Source organism: Aythya ferina (genome assembly GCF_964211825.1).
Source record: "Aythya ferina genome assembly, chromosome: 1".
NCBI classification, from domain to species: Eukaryota; Metazoa; Chordata; class Aves; order Anseriformes; family Anatidae; genus Aythya; species Aythya ferina.
The window spans coordinates 117,751,980-117,775,386 of NC_140296.1; the positions used below are offsets into that span (position 1 = coordinate 117,751,980).

The following is a 23,407-nucleotide window of genomic DNA, read 5'->3' on the forward strand; positions in this document are numbered from 1 at the left end:
AGCAGGGGGGAATCATGGTTGTTGTGGTGTATTTTTTGCAGAAACGATTATTTTGGGTGTATGTTAGCATGTGCCTCCATCTGTGTGCACATTTGCATGTGTTAGCCACTTACACTCTTCTGATGGTCAGGCTGGATACAGCGCTAATTGCTTGCTTTTTTTTTTTTTTAACTTCACGTTTATTGTTAGAATGGGAAGTCTGTATGTTGTCATACAAAATAGGTTTAAAGCAGAGGTTTGATCTTTCACCTGGGGTATAGGGGAGATCGTGTGAAGTAGCCTTGACTATTTCAATATGAACGTACTCTTTTATGGTTGCGTGCAAACAAAACTCTGTTCTCTGTTTTAGGATTTTTCAGGGCAGTTCGTCAGGAACCTGTCAAATTTGGAAAAATAGGTGGGGAGACTCACATTAACTATGTTCGCTGGTACGAGTGCGGAACATCAATACCCGGGAAATGGTAAACGTGATGTGAACCTGGTGAAAAGACCCAGCACTAGCCCTCCCTCCAACTGCCCAACCCAGCTCGAAGATGGAAATGTATGGTATGCCTGTCACTTAAACAAGTTTGCTGACATGTAAGGTTTATACAAGTCTAATGCCAATACTGCATTAATTGTGTAATAGTGTAGGCTGCTTACTGTAGTTATCCAGTTTTACAAATTTTAGATTTTAAAAAAAACAAAAACAAAACAGGCTAGGGACATGGTGTAGGATAATGTGTAGGGAAGCTGGCTCCCTATTCTTGAGGTATGGTTTATATGGTATTTTAAAAGATACAGTGTGTATATTATTTATCACAATGTTGTAATAAATGTTTAAGGCACAGTAACGGTAAAGTTGGTCATGGAATGCAGTGTGTGTTAGTTTTTAAATATTCACTGGTCTTATTATAATTAAGTAAGTGCCATAAGCTATCTGTCCAGATAAATCTGTAATGTCTCCCCCTTCGTAAATTATAGAAAAGACCCTACAACTTTTAATATCCTGCAACCAGTAAACTTGAAGCGCTTTCTCCTTACATGTACAAACAGTTTATATTCGTGCCTAGACACTGAAGCAGGTTTATAGTATGTGCAGCTTTAAACAATCAGGTTAGTATTTTTTTTCCGTATTTTTTTTCCGTATTTGTTTTCAAATGCAAGCTTCACCTCCAGCAAAACAGTATGATCAGCCTATGACTAAGGAGTTAGAACTGTTACCCAATAACTTGGCAGTGGTTTGCTTTACTCTAATTAAAGCAGACAGGTACATACATACACTGAATAATAATAAAAATAATAATAATAATTAAACTGGGCTCCATTGCCGTGGCTTTTCATGAAAATGTAAGTTTTCAGAGAAACTTCATGGTTCAAAAACCAAGTGTATGTACAGTGCAAGGAGGGTTTGGAAAGATAAGTGAAATGGAAAAAAAATAAGCTAGTCATAACAGCATAATCAGGTTTGTTTTATTTAAAAAAAAAAAAAAAAGCTTTAAAACATTGTTTGTTGGGGACAAATGGGAAATAGTGTTAACTAAACTGTTAAAAGTGCTTTACAGCAGTTAAAACCTCTCCCAAAGCTATTGTACTGCTTGAACATTTATGAACTAAATAAAGAGATGTAGTTTTTTTTAAAAAGTGTTATTCATTACATTATTAATGTATTGAAAAAAAAATATGAACAGGAACACCCAGATATATATAAAGTAGAAATAGTCATTTATAGAAAATGCCTTATAAAGTACATTGCAGGTACACTGTACGCCGAATAAAATATTTTTTAATCAAGTGTTTCTCATTGTTTTACATGAAAACAAGTATTAGTTTCTGTGGCAATTGTTATTATTACAGGAAGCAGTTCATTCTGGAACAGGACCTTGTTAGTTTGATGAGCACCTGAAGTGGTAGGTCTGACAAGCACCAGCAGTAGTTACGTGTTGCAGTTTACTGGATAAATCCATGCCTGATCTGAAAGCAACAGTATTTAAGAATGCTGAAGGTAGGAATGTGTTTTGCTCACTTTATTTCCTAACTTGTCTTTATAGGAGTTCAAGCAGTGTGTTCCAGTTCATTTTTTTGTTCCCTACTCTTTAGTTTTATGTATTCCTAGAATCCATAAGATGGAAAATAGTTCTAAGAGAATGTTTTGCCCATTGCTGTTTGTTGAATTTTTTACAGCTCTTGATCTGCCTTTTCTTGGCATAACATTGAGTCACTAGCACTGTGCTCCCAGGTTTTTCTGGGTGGCAAAGAACTTATGCTAAGTTGTTCCTTTTGGAGAGTTCTTCATTTAAAATATGGATTTGGCTTAATTTTTCAAGTAATAAACAGGTTCTTCCCCCTGCCCTTGTTAAAGTGAAAGTGGTAAGAGGTTAGTTCTAAGATTTTATATGTTAGTTCTTACTCATTTAGTAAAAGAGTTACTTGGCAATTAATTAATAATAGTAGCACACAACCTCTGCAAAAGCAATCTAGTCACAACATTTCTCCATTTACTCACCTAAAAATGTCTCTTGACTTACAGACCTGAGCACCACTGATATTTTCCTACGTAAGTGGGCAGGCTAGGTGTGCAGATGTCTTAATGTAGTTTTCTTGTTCCGTATTATCTAAATTTTAAATCAAGACCAGGCAAGTAATAGATTCAGGGGGGTTTTATTAGCTTTCCATGTGAGCATTACAATTTATAATACATCATATCTAGTTTTACCTCTGGAATGAATCTAATTTAGTACATCATGTCATTAGTAAGAACAAGCCTGATAAGTGGGCTAAACTTCCAACTAGCAATTTAATATCCTTCAAACAAGGCAAGCTAGGATGTCAATCACTTTACAGACAGTTAGGCATTGTTTCCCAAAACCAACCCGGCCCCAACTTAAACTAGGAAGCAGATACAATTTAAAGCAGGAACGATTCGTGTGGTCATTCCCCCACCCCAGCAGCCTCTATAACCGACACTTAGGAAGAGCGTTTCGCCCCGTTACAGTTTGGGAACCTCTGCTGAGACCACCGGAGTCTGTGGGGATGGCAGGTGTGGGTGCGAGTCGCCCGCGCCCCGCGGCAGCTCCTTACCGGTAGCCGGGCCCGGGCTGGGCATAGCCCTGGGGGCCGAAGGGGGGCCGGGTGCGGGCGTAGGGGTTGGTGGGCCCGCTGGGCGGCGGGGTCATGGTGCTGCCGGGCGGCGGGGTGAAGCCGGGGCGCTGGTAGGTGCCGGGCGCCGCCTGGGAGCCTGGGGGGCCGCTGTATGGGGCCGGCTGGGAGGCCTGTGTGGTGTAGGGCTGCGGGGGGAAGCTGCCCCCCGGGTACTGCTGCGGCTGCTGCCCCGGCAGCTGCTGCGGCTGCCCGGCAAAGGTGGCGGCTGGGGCCGGGGTCGCCTGCTGGCTGTAGGCCCCCGGGAACTGCTGCGCTGGCTGCGAAGGGGTTTGCTGCTGACTGTAGCCGGCTGGAAAGGTAAGGAGCACGGTGGTGAGGCACAGCAAGGAACCGCGGGCGCGTATAGCCATACGTACATCTTTAAATGACCACGGTGACGGCACAAAATCACGCAGTAAGCACAGAAAAGGCAAACAATAACAAACCCCGAGGGTTCCTGCCTTTCGCACGAAAGCACACGGCCTGGGTTGGGTGCACTACAAACAGCAGAACAGCAACAGCAGCAGGAGCAGTATAAAGTAGTTCTCCCACAGCTGACAAGAACTTAACAAAAGGACGAACAGGATTGTATCATCGCGTCACATTAAAAATAAAAAGTCTTCCTTGGCAGGTAAGGCAAAAATTTACCCTTTTTTCCCAACCAAAAAACTAAAACCAAACTCTTAAGGAAACATTGTTAAGGCTTCGTACTCTTAAATCATATCTTTGGTTAAATCATAGATGTACTCAGATCTTTAAACGTAGAGTTAAATATGAAAGTAGTTGTGCAGAAAAAAACACTTCAGTACAAAACTTCCATTTAAACATGTACCAAACTTGATTTCTCTGTACAAAACCAGCTTCCAAAAGGATTTTTTTTTCTTTTTGAAGACTTTAAAATAACAAAAAGTCCTTTAAGGAAGAAATAGCTACTTTTATCCATCATGAAACACACCTGCAGCTACTTGCAATGAAAACTCTCCTTTGACTGGAATCCTGTCAGCATTAAACACCAGATACACAAATTATTAAAAGTGCACAGCCCTAAACAGAAAGAGCAAGGATTGAAGAATGCATTGGAGTAAATTTTGAACTCACCTTGAAACTTGGGGTCAAAATTTACTCATGAGACGAACCTTGGAAGGGTCCGTTTTCACTACTGTGAGTAAATAAGCACATTGTTGCCTAGTGGATCTACTGGACAGAGTGGGAATGGATCCTGCTCTTGGGGGACATGGGTTTGAAAGGAGATAATACTCACAGGTACAACATCAACAAACAAAACCTGTTTCTGATTTGGCTAATCATGGAATAAGTCAGGGGAAACATACTGGAGCATGTTGTGAAGAACTAGGAATGCTGAACTCACATCACACTACAAATTCCACAGGAACTTCTCCAGTACAACTGGGGATTAGATCACGGTAAGATATTACTGGTAAGTAATTTTTTTTTCTCTACTCAAGTTTTTAAGTCTAAACAAAGATAGACCCTTTCACTTTCTCAAGTCTAATTTCAGCATAAGTAACAAAACTGTTGGAAGTCTGTCACGGTCTTCTAATTACAAAAGTGAGGTGTCTGCAGGGAACAAAGTACCACTTAGAGACTCAAATAAGTCAGCTCTTCCACAGAGCCCAGGAACAAGGGATGAGGCACAAACCTTCAGTTCCAAATTTTCTAGGGTTCTCATCCAAGATAAACATAGGAGTTTTTTCATAAGCTCTGCAAATGTTCTCATCTACATCAAAACTGATGCGCTTCCACTGTTTACATTGTGCAAAAAAAAAGCCTTACAGGCTGTGTTCTGAGTCACTCAACAGTATGGGAGTCTTTCGTTTGTTTTAAACAATCTACATTAAAATAAGGAATGAGAAGTGCTTGTTACCATTTTCTAGAAGTATTAAATTGGAGATTTGTTAAGGAATCCTGCTATTATATATTCATCCCTCTACTTTAGCTGGATTATGTTTCCTAGAATATACTATCCATTATTAGATGTCTCCTTCTGCTAAAGTAAATAATTGGAAATTCTGCAGTTGAGTATATTTTGGATATATGCAAAACCTAGCTTTTCTTATTTGCAGCTAAACTGCTAATGCAATAAAATGGTCTCCTGTCAAAAGCAGCAGCACTTCTAGTTGAAGTATCAGTAACATCTACAACTTAAAACCAAAAAAGCCTATCACTTGAAGTTCCTCCAAAATTTAGTAAACCCTTAGCTCTTATAAACACCATAACAACAGCTATAATTAGTGATCACACCATTAAATTGTATATATCAAGATTGTCCTAAATGCAAGAAATGGGATCCATCTTCATATACCTCCAATATTTAAGTAAGCTACATTGGACTGTTTTAGTTATTTACTAGAATCCCAGGATTGCAGCCATTAATTAATCCTGAAGACTGCTTACGCTTCAGGTGATTTATTTCACTACTTTTTTCAACCAATGCATTCTGCTAATAAATAAATAAGTCTGTTGGGTCACAGTCAAGTAGGATTGAGACACCCAAGCTCCTACTCTAATAAAAATACACATAGCCACAGTGCTCTCTAACTAGTGAGTTTTGATTCATGCCAGTCCTTACCAGAACCACAGCCACTCGGCACCCTGAGCTGCCCCACGTATTTAGGAACCAAAGCTCACAGGGTCAGGTGCCGAAGGAGAGCTCATACAGCCATGGCACTGTTTGGGGGCGCTGCTTACCTGGGTACTGCATACCGTACTGCTGCTGAGGCTGAGCCTGCGGCTGCTGGGCAGGATAACCGGGCTGTTGGTACTGTTGGTACATCTGGCCTGTGGGGTGAGAACTTGTTTAGTTGAGGCCTAGCACCCGAGCTGTATTACAAACACAAGATGGAAAACATCCCAATGGTTCGAAGTGCAGAAATAAACTCACAGCATGTGAAAATTTTTCTTAAAATCTGAAGGCAGTGAAGTTTGAGCATGTGTGTCACCTAATTACCAACTGAAACTAAATTACAGATTTTAGTTTCTGAACCATACCATTCTGAAGACAAAATTAATACTTCTAGTTTGATGTGAGGCTTACTATTTCACATCTTCAAGGGATATCAGCAGCCATACACCGTCATTAGCACTACACCGGTGTGTAACAGAGCAGGAATCTTTATATGGCTTGATAACTGCTCCAGAACTTACTGTGTAAACTAAAGTACTTCAAAAGTTAAACATGTCCTCAGATCATCTGTTTATATTAGGTTATTAAGACTATTTCTGTACCAAAGTAGTATAAGCAGAGCGATACATTATTCTGACCACATTTTCTAGACAGGTCATCCATCTCTTAATATCTGACTTGCTGCAAGCCACATTTTCTTAAGAGACCCGGGGGTATACTCCCTAAAACAAAAATAAAACCATACATTCTTAAGATCGGATATTCCAATTCAATGCTAATTTTCCCTAAGTTTACTTTTTCCATTTTCTTGGCAAGTAGAGGCAGAATATTTATTTAGACAACCTATGGGCCCTGGTTAGGCTTTATGCTTCTGCTGTTTTTCATTTTAATAACATTCACAGTCAAAGAACAAAACTAATTATCTGTCAAGCTAAAGCTTAGCTAAACTGAAGCAAACTTGGAAACTTTACTACTATGATGTGTTACTGTACCATTATTCATCCTGTAAAGACCAACAGACTGTGTAACTGTAAACTGTATCTTCTGAATTGCACCAACACATTTAACAACAGCTCTGCTCCAAGTCCTCCCACATCCCTGGGAGTGCTGCTTTAGCAGAACTCCGTATTTCCTTTTAATTCTGCCTTATTTGCAGCTGAAGCAATGACATTTTATATTCCCACTAACCATTCACATTTGTATTTGGTACACAATTATCATGAGATGAAAAGAGTACTGAGCACAAGGGCTGGAGAGAATTTAAGCCTGTTGCCTTGATAGCTAAACAAAAAAAAATCCACAAAAACAATAACAATAAAAAAACAGCTTCCAATTTTTAAAGCCAGATGTTAGAAGCTCTGGGAGGCCTAGCAGGAGGCTGCCTGTCTCAGGTAATTGCCTATAGGCTAACACAGAGACCACACTGGCACCTGGTGGAGACACCAGGTAACACTGCGTTTCAAAGGAAAGTCCTTGAGCACTTTATACAACATAGCTTATGAAAAAATTTGGAAGCTGATAATTTGCTACATTACCAAATTTTGGTGCGTGACTGCTATTTGCCATATGTATACAATGGATGGTGTTAACTGCTCCCCAGTACTATCTCTATGATCAAAGTGTAATACTGACCTCCAATCTCTTCCCAAGAACTGAACCAACCTAATGTTATCCAGAGTAAAGCAAATTTAGTAATAAAGTATTTCTCTCACAGAATTTTCTCTCACAGAATCACCTAGGTTGGAAGAGACCTCCAAGATCATCGAGTCCAACCTCTGACCCAACACTAGCAAGTCCTCCACTAAACCACATCACTAAGTTGTTCAACATCTAAACGTCTTTTAAAGACCTCCAGGGATGGTGACTCAACCACTTCTCTGGGCAGCCCATTCCAATGCCTAACTACCCTTTATTACAGTACAATAATAAAAAATTGCATAAACTACAGACTAAAAACCTTCATTATTTGCACAGTTATATTTTTACATGCAGAAAAAAAGGCCTTGGGCAAAGGTATAGCGCAGTTTTGTGATTTTTGTTGTTTTTAGAATTATTATACTTACTTTGACACAAATTTAGAAACATTATTAAACCCACTCCGATACATGAACTTTGACAATTTATTTCCTAAGATGAATTTTGCTGAAATAAGTACTTTTTTTTAATGTGACTCAGCCACTATGGCGCAGTTTCACTGCTTCTTTCTTCACTAGGAAGTAGTTTTTCCTTCCTTTGTGTTAACAGCGATTCAGGATTCCAACCTACTGCTGCTAGTGCCTTTACGAGTTTCACTTCATTGTTTCAGTTCTAGTTTAACATCAACACTTAAAAAAATCTCCTAACTTATTTCATTAAAGATCAGAAGGTGAAACTCATAAAAACAGAAGTTCAGTAACTGAGAAAAAAATATTTTGAATATTAAGTTTTCTGGCTGCTGACAGAAGAACCTGAAGAATCGTTTTCCAAAACAACTTTTAGGCATATCAGACACCAAACAGTTATTGCAGCTTTAAGCTGTGATGTTGACTCTCCTTGTCTCATTTGTATCACTCTGAAATTCTAAGGGAACTAAGCATTAAAAGCTGCAAGCAGCAAACCGAGTGTTTTTATACACTCCACTTCAGCCAACAGCTTTCATGTTTGCTTAAAAACAGACCTAACTACACGTTGCTCAAATCCTCTACTCAATAACATTCAGCCAAGGTATTTCAAGTGACTGTGACTCTGATCACCATCACCAATGTCTCTTATATTTGCCTCTGTGTTATATTGGTAAAGAAAGTAGCAAAGGGGAACAACTGTATAATGTACCTCGTATGGATGTACAGGTACCAAAGCAAGTCAGACTACAGACAGTTTTGTCCTGATCTATGCATGTCTGTGCTCTTAGAAAACTTAGGTTTATTTTTAGAAGTCAAACAACATGTAAGAGGGCATAGTCCAAAGACTGTAAATCAAGCCCCTAAGCTTCACAGGAGAGCCAATTCACACTCAGAAGTTCTGCAGGAAAACTGCAATGCATACATGAGTATTTAAGATTTCACCTGGCTAACAGAGCCATACGTACAATAATAATACCATAATGGCTCTGTTTTGTTAGATAGAAATGATCAGTAAACAACACCTTGAACTCATACAAAACGAGCCAGAAAACTGTTGGTTAAGTGAAAGCAACTACAATCATTCCTTGACACAACACATGGAATATGATCTAAGATCTTCTGATAACTTTATAGTGCAGCATATTATAAGTTTGCTTTCCAGGAAAATGAGCGTGGATGCAAGTAGAAAATAGCGCCATGAAACTCCTATTCATTTACATCACCTACCCTTTTAAATAAAGGTACTGCTCCACCTGCTGTTTATATATTGAATGGCATCTGGGAGAAAAGAATTTCTGCCTGGTGGGACAGATCAACGCGTACTTTGGTATCGATTTTGGGTCTGCTAATTCGAAGTGGTAGCTAATAACTATGTAGATTCATACATCATGATCCATGTCTAAAATAGCAGAAAAAGTTGCTGCTCACCTTCCACCTGACCCGTCTGTGGCTGTGTTCCGGGGTACGCTGGCTGCTGTGGCTGAACACCAGGGGGGTGGGCAGCAGAAGAGGAGGAAGCGATGCTGTCTGGTGTTCCCGATCGCTCTTCTGCAGGGGCACTGGGTGGTCCTAGAGGAGCAAGAGCAAAACACATTAAATTAAATGAACAGGGAGTTTGAAATAAGAAGTCTATACAAGTCCCTTCACTTGCAAAGTGTTCAATATTTTTTCCAGTTTTCCATAGATTTACATCTGAGAGTGTCAGGCCTTGCCTAAAACTAATATATTTGCACATGTCATATCTCCCTTTAAAATATTTTTTTTTGGGGGGGTTCCCACCTGTCTAGGTCAATCACTCAAATTTCACACTTCAGAGGAAGGTGACCCATTTTGGGGATAAAGCCCTCCATAACGATGTTCTTCTGCAGCTGCAAGCCTAACCTTGCACACATGCACTGAAGACTTGCTACATTTGGATAAAATACACACCTAATGTACCTATTCTTCACCTGGAACAAAGATGCAAAGATTCAGGAAATTATTCAAATGCAACAGTGTTTTACTATAGCTCATATGGGCCGGGGCAATGAAGGGCTTTACCAACAGTCGCCCAGCATGTGAACAGAAAACCTCTAAGGAATGGCTTAAATTTGCACACCCAGACAGGGTATAGCAGCTTTCAGCCTGATAGCAATAGCCTTCCCTTGATAATTCTGTAACTATTCCAGATACTGAGTAGCACCCAAAGAAAGCATGGAGACAGAGATTTCAGTTTTTATTTTAAGTTAATGAGTAGCTCTAAGATAGGCACGTGAACAGGTATACTATAATTAAATACAAAATATTTTTCTAGAAACAAGGAGCTTAAACCTCTATCTTTCCAGCTCTTAGCTTTATCAGTACAATGCATGAGACACTACTTTCAAAGTTAAGGAAAAGTATTAGAATTTCTGCAAATTCACTTTCCATTTGTTGTTTGTTTTTTTTTGTTTTTTTTTGATTGTTTGTTTGTTTTAATTATTATTATTTATGCAATATAAACATGCATCCACCAAACACTTAATTGCATTTTCACGTTACCCTTACTAGGGAAAAATGAATGAAAGCTGCCCACTTCTGGTTTTGGCTTTAAAGCTACAACCTTGCAGTTATGCACATAGAAATGTGATTTCTTCTATCTTGCTTAAAATGGTCTTTTGTGACGTTCATTGTGCATTCAAAGCATGTGCAAGTCAGTTCAGTCTACCAAAAGAATTACAGAGACATGGAGACCTTACAATATCACTGATGCTATGATGAATATGATGAAAGCAGTAACTGACAGTGAAGCTTTGTAATAAAAGACAAAAACGCTCCTTCAAAAATTAACTCCAATTTCCAGCTAGTTGTACTTCACAGCCTACTCTAACACTTAATTGTTCATAAACAGTTCGTTTTAAGTTTCCACATACCATAAAACCTTTACCTAGCTTGTGAAATAACCATGCTGTGACATACCCAAAACATTCCATGCAGGACAAGATGACTGAAAACCATATCAAATCATATAAACACCACATAAAACTTGATCTACAATCAAGCGTACTCGGCAAACCCTGTTAACAGCAGTTTCGTTTTAGGTAACAAGGCTCTATTAAAATTTGCCAGAATCAAGCAGATTTCGTGAAAAAATACATTCTCTATATTCTTCATCACGCTCCCTATTACATCCTAAATTTCTTTTGTAATTTCAGTCATCCTAAATTGACTGTATTCATTTAAACACAGTTCATACTAAAATGCTTAGCATTCTGCTACAAGTCATACTAGTACTAACAGTCATGCAGTTAGTCCTTCAGGATAAACATAATTCTGACAAGTAGGTTATTCCTTTCTATTAAGAGTAAAAAAAAAAAAAAAAAAAGTTGACACTATTTACTTTTGAAATGCACAAGAGAAAAGGCAGGGTTACAAAAAACATTATGACTGACCCAAAGAGCAGAAACACAAGCCAAGAACCTAAGCTGAACTGCAAGATCAAACCTTAAGGTAGAGGAATGGGTCCTGTTTTTCATCACTGGTAGATACCATTTAAGTTACTCTACAAGAGTTATTTTAGTAGTAGCTCTAAGTAGTTCAAATAAAAAAAATATATTAAGCTATTTTCTACTCCAAGCTAGAACACCAAGCTACAACCAACAGCAACATTTAAAGATTTTGTATACAAAACTTAGCAAACACAGTTACAACCCCTTAATATATCCCATTTTAGAGTTCTGAAAATAGCCGACACAGAACACAGCTTAATACTCCTAAAATACAAGTGATTTATTGCCACTGATTACTCAAATCTTGATTTGTCAACAGGTTTTGCTTTCATTTTTGTGAGATGTGTTCTTACCTGACACCTGATCATCTGTCAAGCCAAATGCTGACATGACATTCTTGCTGATTTCATCCTGGTTTTTTAGCGGATCAAACGCAGACATGCTTGCTGCTATAACTTGAGTAGATGGCTTAACATTAGCATCAGCAGCAGCAGGTTTTTCTTCCCTCCCATCTACAGCATCTACAAAGCAAAATGCCCCGTTATTAATTCTTGAGAATTCAAAAAAGAAAAAAAAAAATCATACATACATATTGTACTACATCAACTTTGAAAATGCATAGTTTAAAAAAAAAACTGTTTTAATTGTTGAAATGCTTGTGTTGCACTCTATGATCATCACTCTAGCCGCCTTACAAATGGTTTATAACCCAAATCCTCAGTATTCCACTGAAATTAGTAACTGCTTGTATTGTAGGACCAGGGGTTGGATTTCTTGGTTTTGTTGTAATACTAACGCAAGCAGTGTTTGTTAAAAAAAAAAAAAAAAAAAAAAAAAAGGCTGGAGCTGCTTTGCTTTCTTTCCTCTTCACTCAAAACACTGCACTTCATGACCTTCTGTCATTATTTTCTGTGTCCAATCTTACCCAAAAATCTGTTGTTAAGCACAGAGGTATACTTTTTACAGTACAATGGCCCTAAGCTAGGAGAACACTGTCTTAAAATTGGGAAAAAACGAGTTCCTTCCCCATTTCACCCTCCCCTATACTCCTTTCCCACCCCTATTCTGCACCCTTGTGCTGCTTACCCTGAGACAGCTCTGATGCTGGTCTGAGCTCAAAATGTGTGGATTCAATTTCCTAACCTGGCAAAAGAAGTAAATATAATTTTCGCTGAATTAGCTTTTTACTGTTCTAGTGAATCAAACTTGCTTAGCAACATGACAAGATAAGCACCAGAGCTAGCCCAAAGTAAGCAGTGGGAGCGCTCAGCTGGGAGCAAGATCTTCCCTCACCAGCAACAGACTATTAATTCAGCTCAAAGCCTGACCGAAACATTGTCCAGGCTCACAAGCATTAGTTACACAGTTTTCATATATTGCAACAAAAATCATACTTCTGTTATTTCTAACTTAACTTCCTGCTTTACTCCAAATAATCTGAACATGGGTTCTGCCTCTGAAATAACTGAAGCATTAAAAACTGAGCAACAATCAAGAAATAAGCACAACTAATACTCAAGACTCCATCTTTCACTTGGTTAGACAGCACACGACTTTGCAAATCAAGCCAGACAGTTCTTTGCCAGGCTGCCTACCACTTTCAGGCAGATTAGTGGAAACCCCAGGTTCAGCTGGTGGTTCTAGACAGTCCAGCAAGCGATTGACTTTATTGCGAAGTTCTATCAGCTCTCGACGCAGGTATTTCACCTGATTAGATTCTAGGGGTCTTGGTTGTCCATTAACTGCAAAACAACAATTACATATATTTAAGGCTGTAGTAACATTTTGCTATCTAGTTTAATGCTTTTAGTTTTATTCCCAACTTTTATTTGCTTGTAATATCACCGTCCTTTGTGAAGTCTGGAGTGACACACGGTGAGTCAACAGAGACCAAATTCATTCTGGGGCTTACTGTTACTTTAATATCTCATTTCAGCATAACTAACATTACTGAGTACCAGAACTGCAAAGTAATTTTTGCAGAAAGTTTCTCAATTTTTGTTTGCTCAATTTCCATGAATATACCCTGAACAATACAGATTTGTATTTGTATTGTGGAACATTTGGCTGTGGAAATCTGTTCCATTAGACAGTGCCTGTACAACTAAGGCAGCACACACACCGCTCCCACGATTCATCAATAGGTTCAGTCTCTGGGTTAAAAGCTGCTTGCTGGTCCTTGCAACTACATACTAAATTGCCAATAACAGCTTGAAAATGAACAATTTTATTCAAAGGGAAAAGGATAAATGTTAAAATCTATTAAGCTAGAAGCAATTAATATTACTTCTTAATAGCGTACTAGCAACACTGCAAGTTTATCACCATTTAAAATTTCTCACACACCTGTGAAGAAAACCCCACAAATGCTAGAGTGGAAGATAACTCTACAGAAGAGCAATTGACCATATATTCTTGTATGCCAAATAATGTAAGCAATCTTATAAAAAGAAAGACAGTTTCCATTTCCTCTAAGTTCAGATACCAAATGAAACAGCAGGAGAGAAAACAGACTTCATATTAATGTAGTATTTTTAACTTATTGATTTTTAACTTACTGATTTCATTCTTCTAAGGTGACAGTTATTAGTACCTTCCAGCCAACCTCACCACCTGAATTGTAAGGTTATTTAAAAAATAAAATAAAATGAAAAATCTTCTATACTTACCAAACAAGGTCAGCTTAAGTATCCTACTGCACTGAATTGCAAAGGAAAGGTCTGAGCTATCAAAAATTGTTATAAGATCTCCATCTGAAAAGAACACAAAAAAGTTCCATTAAAGCAAACCCATTAACTACCAGTCTTCACACTAGGGCAGAAAGCATTATTTCATCACTAAAACATAACACTCTGTACTTGAATCTGAAGCTACTAAAAAAAAGTCACCAATTAACACTATCACAAAAATGGCACCAAAATGGCACTCATTATATGTATGAGGAGAAAACTGAAGGCACAGCAGTAGAAAACGGAGGTTTTGCTCTCTCATTAGTGAGGCTTAGCTCTCTGTTTCCCTGTACTACAATCAATTAGAATCAGTCACTGTTGATTAAAAAGCATCTGCAGTAACTTGGGTAGAATTATTTACAGAATACAGAACACTTCTCGAGAAAAATTAAGACCACAAAAAACATTTCTGTAAAATATTATTGCAACAAATCAGACTTGTGCATAACACAACACAAAAATGTTTATTATTTTAATGCAAGGATGAGCACACAGGGAAATTATGCACAGAAGATAAGACAGAATTACGACTGGCTTCAAAAGATAGCCTTCTGACATTAACCCTCTGAAAGGGAAGTTCCATACAGCTCATCATTCTTTGGTATCTGCATACAGGATGAAACACGATAGCTAAGAATTCACAAAGGCCAGCATGAGAAAGAATGATGCTGCCAGTTAAAATTACACGCTTGTTTCAAGTGGCTCCAGAACTCCACAGTTCATGAACAGTTCCTAAAAAATAACAAGAGCGTTTACTCTGATTTATATGAATTTGCTTCTGGCACTCGTTTTTTTCCTCAGGCACTGGGTTTTACTACATATTCAAGAATCTTCAGCAGGACAAACAACGCATAGTAGAACAATCCCCTTAGTTCAGAAGCTTGAAAGATGCCCAATTTGAAAATAAAACACAGCTTTGTAAGGCAGTAACCACATTGTCAGTTCTTTGCCCTGGTCATTAATAAAAGCATCACATTGCCTAAGATAATTTAAGAATATGCTTCCTAAAAAAAGCCAGAGACTGAAGGAGTGGGATTTAAAGTTTCCTGGCCTCTCCAATCAAGTATGCAAGTTTGAAAAAACATAACCTATTAGATTTAAGGATTATGGAAGTTTGATGAAGATATGACAAAGCCACAATTTTTACAGAGATGTTAAGTGGAAAATCCCATATCCAGGCCCGAGTTAAGCCACCAGCTTCACGTTACAGAAACAAGAAACAAAGACAGGAGGGGGTAGATGAAGCATTCTTACAAATACTTAAAGAATGTGCACATGTATTCTGAGAGTACTCAGATCAAGGACATAAAAGTAGGAAATCATTATAGCCACTTTAAAAAATCTGCTCAAAAAAGATGAAGACTTCCTCCAGTTTTGGAGGAATAAATAACACTGTAATAGCTATACAGTCTATATTCCAATCCTTCTAATGACTGAAGCATATTTAAAGAAGAATCTTAACCTAGGTGAAACAAAGTCAAGTCAAGAATACCATGATCCTCATATGACAATCAAAGTCAATCCCCAGTTCTGTTAACATTTTCCCTAATCATTGCAACTTCCTCTGATATTAATATTGTTTATATGTTCTTAATAGTGATCATCATCTAGGATAATAAATTCCACGTCACAGCAGAGAATTAGTACATTCTGAGACAGAGAAAACTAAAATTAAAAGCATGAACCCTGTAGGCTGTGGAAGACAACCAAAGAATGAAACTTCAATTACAGTCTTCATCATACACATTTATCATCTTAAAAAAAACAACAAGCAAACACAAAAACGGAAACTTATACTTAAAGAACAGATAAGGATGTAAAAAAAAGGGACTGGAAGCTTTAACCTAATGAAAAAGTATTCATCGGTTTCACCTCTTCCAGAAAGGAAAATAAATCTTTCATCTGATAAGAGGAAAAACAAAACTACTGCAAATCCACTGAGCTCTCCCCTACTGGAGGTCAAGATCTCAAAAAAATAGGTCTTCATTGCATATCAATTTTGATGAGAAGCAGTCTCTCTCAAATCTCTATAAACCTAAAAAACTACCTCAGAGTCATTCAAAGTGAAATCTTCTTGCCTAGATATATGAGCAAAGGTTACTTGACATTTGAGGTACCACAGACAGTGCTGCTAGTGCCACTGAGAAAAATGAACCTGAATGCTTCAGTAATGTAGCACTTGTACTGTACACCAGAATAATTATTGCAGTCTTTGATCTGATTAAGAGGCTTTGGATTCTATTATTCTATCCAGAGTTTGATGGTTATATAATGAATACCATCCCTCTCTCCCAAACTGATTAACTTACACACTGACATTTGAAGAGAAAAACCCCTGAGAACCACAACAACCATTCCAGATATCTCAAACAATGCATTTTTCATACCGTGGAAATGAGGAAAAATTACTTTTAATAAATATTTCAGATAAGGTTAATTTTTTTTCCCCATCTTTACTGACAGAGCAGAACAATCAAGAATTACTACCATATAAAATAATTTTAAGTCTTAAAAGAGTTTCTGTTAAATCATACATATTAATTCACTTCTTGCCTTCCAGCCCACTCTACCACTGATAGCACACAAAAAAATTGAGTGAATGAGTAGACAGCAGAACAATCTGCAATGCCATCAGCTTCCTGGAACAGGAAAAAGTGAACTTTCAGATAGCTGCTATTTCAGAAGCTCTGGAGGAAATAATACGCTAAGACAGCACGCATAATCACAGAAGATAGAGCTTGTACTGACTGAATCAAATCATTTTGAAAGAAATCATCTGCATTTGCCAACAGCATTTTGGACAATTCTGAAGAGGTAGGTTTCGCAATTTCTGTCCTTAGATAAATCATATCAGAGCAAAAGTAGTAATTAAACCTCAACAGTAGTAATTAAACCTTACCTTCATCTTTATACTTTATTGTGACTTCATCATTGCTGAGAAGTTTTCCTCTAAAAACTCTTTGCATCATTAGCACTAACTCATCATACGTGATATCCTCATTGTGGATAGGAATTCTCCTAATGTCTTCGCCCAGCTGAGCTTTGATGATCAGCTTCCCGCTTAAGTCCAGCTGCCCATTCATGGTGGCTCCCTTATTACCTACAGACCTGTTAGCAACAAAACATTAAAAACATGTTTTAGAAAACCAAATTGTTAATTATTTTGTGTGTCTAACGAAAGTTCTGGAGCTTTCAATCTTTTGAAAGCAACACCATTAGGAAGCTCTCTGGAGCACCTCTCAGACACGTTCTACAATATGCTCGTTTCACAAACAATAAAGTAAACTGTACTTTAACTGAGCTCATGCACAAAGCAGAACTCTGGAAGATCAGATTCCACATTAACAGTTACCACAGTTCCCAGCACTTGTTCTTTAAAGACTTTTTATAAATCAGATAGCTTGTAAGCGTGACAAATAGGAATTCCAACCTCGTTTTTTTTTGTTTTGTTTTGTTTTGTTTGGTAAGATAATCAGCTGTTAGCTGTAATGGAAAAAAGCTGAAAAGGAACCACTGTCCCAAAAGCAAATCCTCAGGATACGTGCATACATTGCTCTCAAGGAAAGTGGAGCTGTAGAAAAAAGTTCTCAGCCTTACAATATCATATTGGTTACATTATAGCTTTACTACATTTTTGCATTCCATAATGATGGAATCATTAAAAAAAATCATTAAAAAAAAGCCCACAAAGGGCTTTTTAAGAAAGAACTGCTAGAACAAAATATTATATTTCAAAGACTATAGGTGGTAGGGTGGTTTTATTAAGAGAATAAAGTTGAATTTAAGAGAATCAGGTTGTGATGCCCATCTGTAAGAAGGGCGGTAAGGAGGACCTGGGGAACTACAGGCCTATCAGCCTGACCTCGGTGCCAGGAAATGTGATGGAACAGGTCATCCTGAACACAGTCACACAGCATATGTGGAACCACTGGGGGATCAGGCCCAGCCAGCATGACTTCATGAAGGGCAAGTCCTGCCTGACCAACCTCATCTTCTATGACAGGGTGACCCGCCTGGCGGATGAGGGAAAGGCCATTGACATAGTCTGCCTAGAGATCAGCAAGGCCTTTGATGCAGTCTCCCACCGTATCCTCCTGGAGAAGGTGGCAGCCCACAGCTTGGACAGGTACACGCTTTGCTGGGTTAAAAACTAGCTGGACGACCAGACCCAGAGAGCAGGGGTGAACAGAGTGACATACAGCTGTGGTGTTCCGCGGGGGGCGGTGTTGGGGCCCATCCTCTTTAATATCTTTACTAAGGATTTGGACGAGGGGGATTGAGTGCACCCTCTGTACATTTGCACGACACCAAGCTAGGGAGAAGTATCAGACTGCCAGAGGGCAGGAAGGCCCTGCAGAGGGACCTGGACAGGATGGGTCGATGGGCAGAGGCCAATGGGATGAGGTTCAGCATGGCTGAGTGCCAAGCACTGCACTTCGCCCACAACTCCATGCAATGCTACAGGCCTGGGGCAGAGTGGCTGGAAAGCTATGCAGAGGAAAAGGATCTGGGGGTGCTGGTTGACGCTTGCCTGAATGTGGGCCAGCAGTGTGCCCAGGTGGCCAAGAAGGCCAACAGCATCCTGGCTTGTGTCAGGAATGGTGTAGCCAGCAGGACCAGAGAGGTGATCGTCCCCTTGTATTCTGATCTGGTGAGGCCACACCTCAAGTGCTGTGTTCAGTTCTGGGCCCCTCACTACCAGAAGGACATCGAGGCCCTGGACCATGTCCAGAGAAGGACAACAAAGCTGGTGAGGGGCCTGGAGCACAAGTCCTGTGAGGAACAGCTGAGGGAACTGCGGGTGTTTAGTTTGGAGAAGAGGAGGCTCAGGGGAGACCTCATTGCTCTCTGCAACTACCGAAAGGAAGGTGTGAGGAGCTGAGGGTCAGCTTCTTTCACACGTAACTAGTGATAGGACTAGAGGGAACGGCCTCAAGTTGTGCCAGGGGAGGTTCAGGTTGGAAACGAGACATTTATTCTCAGAAAGAGCAGTCAGGCACTGGGATGGGTTGCCAGGGAGGTGGTGGCATCACCATCCCCGGGGGTGTTCAAGGAGAGGCTGTCCCTTGTCTTCAGGGATGTGGTTTAATAGGTAATATTGGTGGTAGGGGGGGTGGTTGGACCAGGTGATCTCAGAGGTCTTTTCCAACCTTAATGATTGTACGAACTGTACATCATTCCATATACAAATGAAAAAAATGAAGATCTGCACATCAGTTTTATTATACACATGATCAGAACATGTTGAGGTTTCCTCTCTAGAAAACAAGGCAGAAAACCTATCCATTTTTAAAATTTTATCCAAGATATTTTAATGAAGAATTGCTCTTTTTAAAAAAAACTGATCATTAAACCACACATTAGCTACTCATTAGGCTCACAGCCACAAATTCGTTACACAGCACATATTGCCAGAACAGCTAACTACTTTTTGATGCTTTAAGTGAAGTGGACAACTACTTCAACTTAAAAGGAAGTGCAACAAAGCCATCTTGTGTCCTAGAGGCACATAGCATACACTGAAAAGTCCCATCTTCCGTTCTTCATATATGACAGTGTAAAAATTACCACTTGAATGAGACCTCTCTTGTTAAAAAACAAAGGGCTTACATTTAAAGAAAAAATAGAAACTAGAGAAGTTACCAAGCAGAGGAGTGAAATATAAACTAGATTGCTAGCCAGATATCCCCACCTCTCTTCACTGTTTTGGTCAAAATCAAAACAATAGCTCTAGAATTAGGAGAAATTAAAGCAGCAGTTATCTTTACATCTAGGGTACAAATATGGGAGAGGTTAGGAGCACAAAGCCCTACACATCAAAACTGACATTTCCAAAACTGCATGCTGGCAAGCACGTTGTTCTTTCTCCTGTGCAAAAAGAAGTATCAATAGTGATATGCAAATATTTCTCCCTTAGCTTTGGTCAGTCAATTTTTCAAGTACTACATTGAAAATTACTACTCTCCTACCAGACATAAGATACACAGATAAAGCCATACCCTCATGTATCTATATATGTATGTAGGCCTACTATTTCAAGGACAACGGTCTGCTTTAAAAAAGATGTAGTATGATGCTATCTCTGGATTGCAGCTCAGTTTCTAGTCCTTGGTAATTAAGTTCACGTAAAGCAAACACTTCATCCAAATCCCTTCATTTAGTCCAGCTGACATCCTAAAGTAGGAACAAGCAACTACCAAACAAAACTCATTCTCCTAGAGGGACATAACAGGAGGTAGGTGGATACAGAGAAATTCAGTCTAACTGCAGAGAAAAGAGACCTGCAATCCACACAGAAAGGCAGCAGATGAAACTCTCTGATGAAATGGTGAAGTTCATAATATTGTTAACATTTGCTAATCATGTCCCCTGAGTCTTGGCTGCAGGTGCATCAACTCAGTCTAGTTGTTTCAGTTCTATTTTGTTTCAGTAGAAGTTGGTTGTAAAAACATTTTTTTTGCAGAAGGTTTTAAAAATGTTAAGTACTTAAAAAAATAGCATCCGTATACAGATCTTCTTTCACCTCTTTCCCAAAACCATAAATTTATCATTACCTTGTCTGTCTTACTGATGCTGGATTATTGGTTAAACTTCCCACCTCACTTCAGGACAGTGTTAGGATAAGCCGCCATGCACTATCAGTGCCAGAAAACAGGAAGCTGCATCAGAAAGAAAAAGAAATACATTTATTTACTGTCAGACTTCCTTACAGCTATCCACTTCAAATGAATCTTTTACACCATAGAACACTTTAACAAACAAACCCAATTAAAAAAAGTTACTCTGTTATCCCTAATGTAACAATCAGACACTTCTGAGTATTGTGGAGTTTGAGGTTCAGCTAAAATAGATCTTGAACAAAATCTTTACTTTCATAGTATATATATATATTAAAAAAAAAAAAAAAAAAACAAAAAAAACACACAAAACAGAACTAAACAAACATTCCAATTTGATGTAGGAGTACCTAACAGTAACATGCTCCTTCCCAGGACAGTGACCTTCCCCAGCTGTCTGAAAGTACTCATTCATACAGCCTCCATCTTGAAACCCCAGGTTAGGTTAAAGAAACTAGACTTGGATCAATTTAGCACTATAAAAACCTACAACTCCATCTCCTAGTTTAAGGCTGATGCCTCTGGGACATTAAGTAGTGTGTCTTCCAGAGAGCATTAGGACTGACTGCCAGCAGTAATGAGTAGGAATGCTTCTTTGCCACAGCGAGAACCACCGAACTGGGCAAGAAGGAAATGCAGTCAGAAAAATACAGCACTTAAAAATATGATCTGCCCTCAATTTAGCTTCAGATTCTGTGTTTTTCTGCTGGAAAGCCTGCAACAAGCTGCCTGAAATTTATGCGGGCCATGTGTTTATCACACAGGTGCTTGTTGTCCAGAGCTACAAGACCCTGATTTATCACATAAAACAACCCGATGTACAACACAACTCCCTCCCAGATAGTGAGTGCACTCTACTCTGTACTTTTCTCTTTCTCTCTCATACACACATGGTTAATCTCAAATGTTTGTGATTTGACTTTTAGACAATTTGCTGCTAAATAGGAGGGAAAAGGAAGTTCCTCTCACACACGCCATTCTGGGCTTCCCAGCTCTCCTCTTTCAACTCAACATGAAAAAACAGAATGGACAAGCATGAGGAACACAGGACCGAAGCATCATGCAAGCAAGCCCCAGAGAAAGGACAAAGCCTCTCCAGGTCTCACTTGCTCCCAAGAGGAGAGGGTACGGCGCTGTGACACACGGAGAAGGACGAGACAACCTTTCTGTCTCCTGACTCACACTTCAGGAATTGAGTAACCCACAGAGAGGGTGCTGCTCTTCACCTGATCATGCCGCAGCTCCAGGTACAGCTTACAAACGAGGGGCAAATCAATGGCCACACCAGGCATAGAGAAAACCCAGCTAAAAGGGGCTGAACTTGGAGCTCACTCAGCTTGCCTCCCGCCTTGTTTGAACAGGTTATACGGGCACTGGTTATAGCATTACAGTGTAATTTACGTGGAAACTGATGGCGGTAAGAGCAGGACCTCCCTGCTCCTTCAGACACCCATTTTGGCGGACACCCTTGAGCTGCCCCGGCCTTAGAGAGCACCGTCTGTTCCTTTGTGCAGGGAAGCTGGCTCCTCTACCAGTTTTACAGAATTATACCGTCCTAATCACCACCCTCACACCCAGAAACCCGCTGTACGCCTAATAAAGGCCGAGAAAAGGCACCGGGAAGGCATTTAAAGCCCCTTTTTTTTTTTTTGCTCCAGGCCGCGTGAGCGCAGCGCCCTGCCCCTTCCCCAGCGGGCTGAGGCGGCCAGGCGGATCCCCCACGCGAGGCCATTTTCCACAGCCGACACCCCGAGACCACGCTAATTTGGCTTTTAACGGATCCCACCGCGGCATTTGCTGTCTCAGAGACGGAGAAAAAGGAAAATTAGAGCCCAAACCACGCCTTCGGCGCTGCCCTGCCTCAGGAAACCCGCTCTCCCCAGCAGCCACCCCCCTGCCCTCCCCGGCTACCGCAGCTCCCAGCCCTCACCCCCGCTCCCCACCTCTCACAGGGCTCCCCCAGCCGCCTCCCCGTCCCCTCGGCCGCCCCCCGCTCTCTCACCCCTCCGCAGGAGCCCCCCGAGGCTGCCAGGGCCCGGCCGGGGCCACGCCGCCGCCGTACGTGGCAGAGGGAGCGGCGGGGCCGGCGGCAGGGAGGGACCGGGGGGGGAGCGGTGCCGGGCCTGCGCATGGCGCCCGCATGCGCGCTGCGGGCAGGGCCGCTGAGGGGAAGGGCTGAGGGGGCCGGGTGCTGGGGACTGTGAGGGGTCCCGGTGGAAAAATAGGCTCAGTTTGGGGGTTGGGGTTATAAAAGCAAGGGTTACGAGTCTCGGGTTTCTCGGGGATATGAAAAGGGTTGTGGGGTTTGGTTGTGTGGCCTTTCTGGGTGTTTAGGGGAGTGTAGGACAAGTCTGGTTGGATTTCTGTGCACGCACTGAAATCCAAAGGGAGGTGGAAAAAAAAGCGGAATGTGATCGTGGTTTTAATTGCGAATTCTAGATTTTTGGAGGGAGGGTTTTTTGATAACTGTTACAAAATAAAGCCAAAACAACGTACCATATCTTTGCTTTTAAAAACATAGGAAAGACGTGGAAAACAGCGCTATTCCATCCCTTACAGACACGAATTCTGCCTGTTCTTTTTTACATCTTTGCACAGATGATTCAGTCCTTCTCCAAGGCATTTCTTTATCAAACTAACCTTTACAATGCCTTATAAGAAACCTCATGAATGTAAAGCACACGTATCACAGCGAATGCCAAAGTTCACTGTGTTATTAATATCAATA

The 23,407-nt window shown here is 40.1% G+C and overlaps 2 protein-coding genes across 31 annotated transcripts in view; one reads left to right on the top strand and one right to left on the bottom strand.

The window, feature by feature from the left end:
- Positions 1–2,919, top strand: part of ABI3BP (ABI family member 3 binding protein) — a 204,218-nt gene extending 201,299 nt beyond the window's left edge. For all 30 annotated transcript variants that reach the window (XM_084521929.1, XM_084521907.1, XM_084521912.1 and 27 more), the window contains one exon: positions 350–2,919. In XM_084521929.1, the coding sequence (XP_084378055.1) occupies positions 350–465 (116 nt within the window). In that variant the 3' untranslated portion in view covers positions 466–2,919. The remainder of the gene's footprint in view (positions 1–349) is intronic.
- TFG (trafficking from ER to golgi regulator) lies at positions 2,625–22,765 on the bottom strand. The gene is made up of 9 exons (XM_084522390.1): positions 22,682–22,765; positions 20,617–20,721; positions 16,962–17,170; positions 14,003–14,086; positions 12,929–13,075; positions 11,687–11,854; positions 9,295–9,435; positions 5,830–5,919; positions 2,625–3,430 (listed from the first exon to the last, which is right to left on the bottom strand). The coding sequence occupies exons 3-9, from the start codon at positions 17,143–17,145 to the stop codon at positions 3,057–3,059; spliced, it is 1,188 nt and encodes a 395-aa protein (XP_084378516.1). The 5' UTR covers positions 17,146–17,170; positions 20,617–20,721; positions 22,682–22,765; the 3' UTR covers positions 2,625–3,056.
- Between the last annotated feature and the right edge of the window lie 642 nt (positions 22,766–23,407).

Bases quoted from the DNA above. Each gene is read 5' to 3' on its own strand.
- TFG (XM_084522390.1), bottom strand. From the start codon at position 17,145: ATGAATGGGCAGCTGGACTTAAGCGGGAAGCTGATCATCAAAGCTCAG. The intron at 14,087-16,961 runs GTAAGGTTTAAT...TGTTCTTTTCAG, and splicing joins AATAAAGTATAAAGATGAAG to ATGGAGATCTTATAACAATT. The intron at 13,076-14,002 runs GTAAGTATAGAA...GTTGTTTTGCAG, and splicing joins ACTTAAGCTGACCTTGTTTG to TTAATGGACAACCAAGACCC.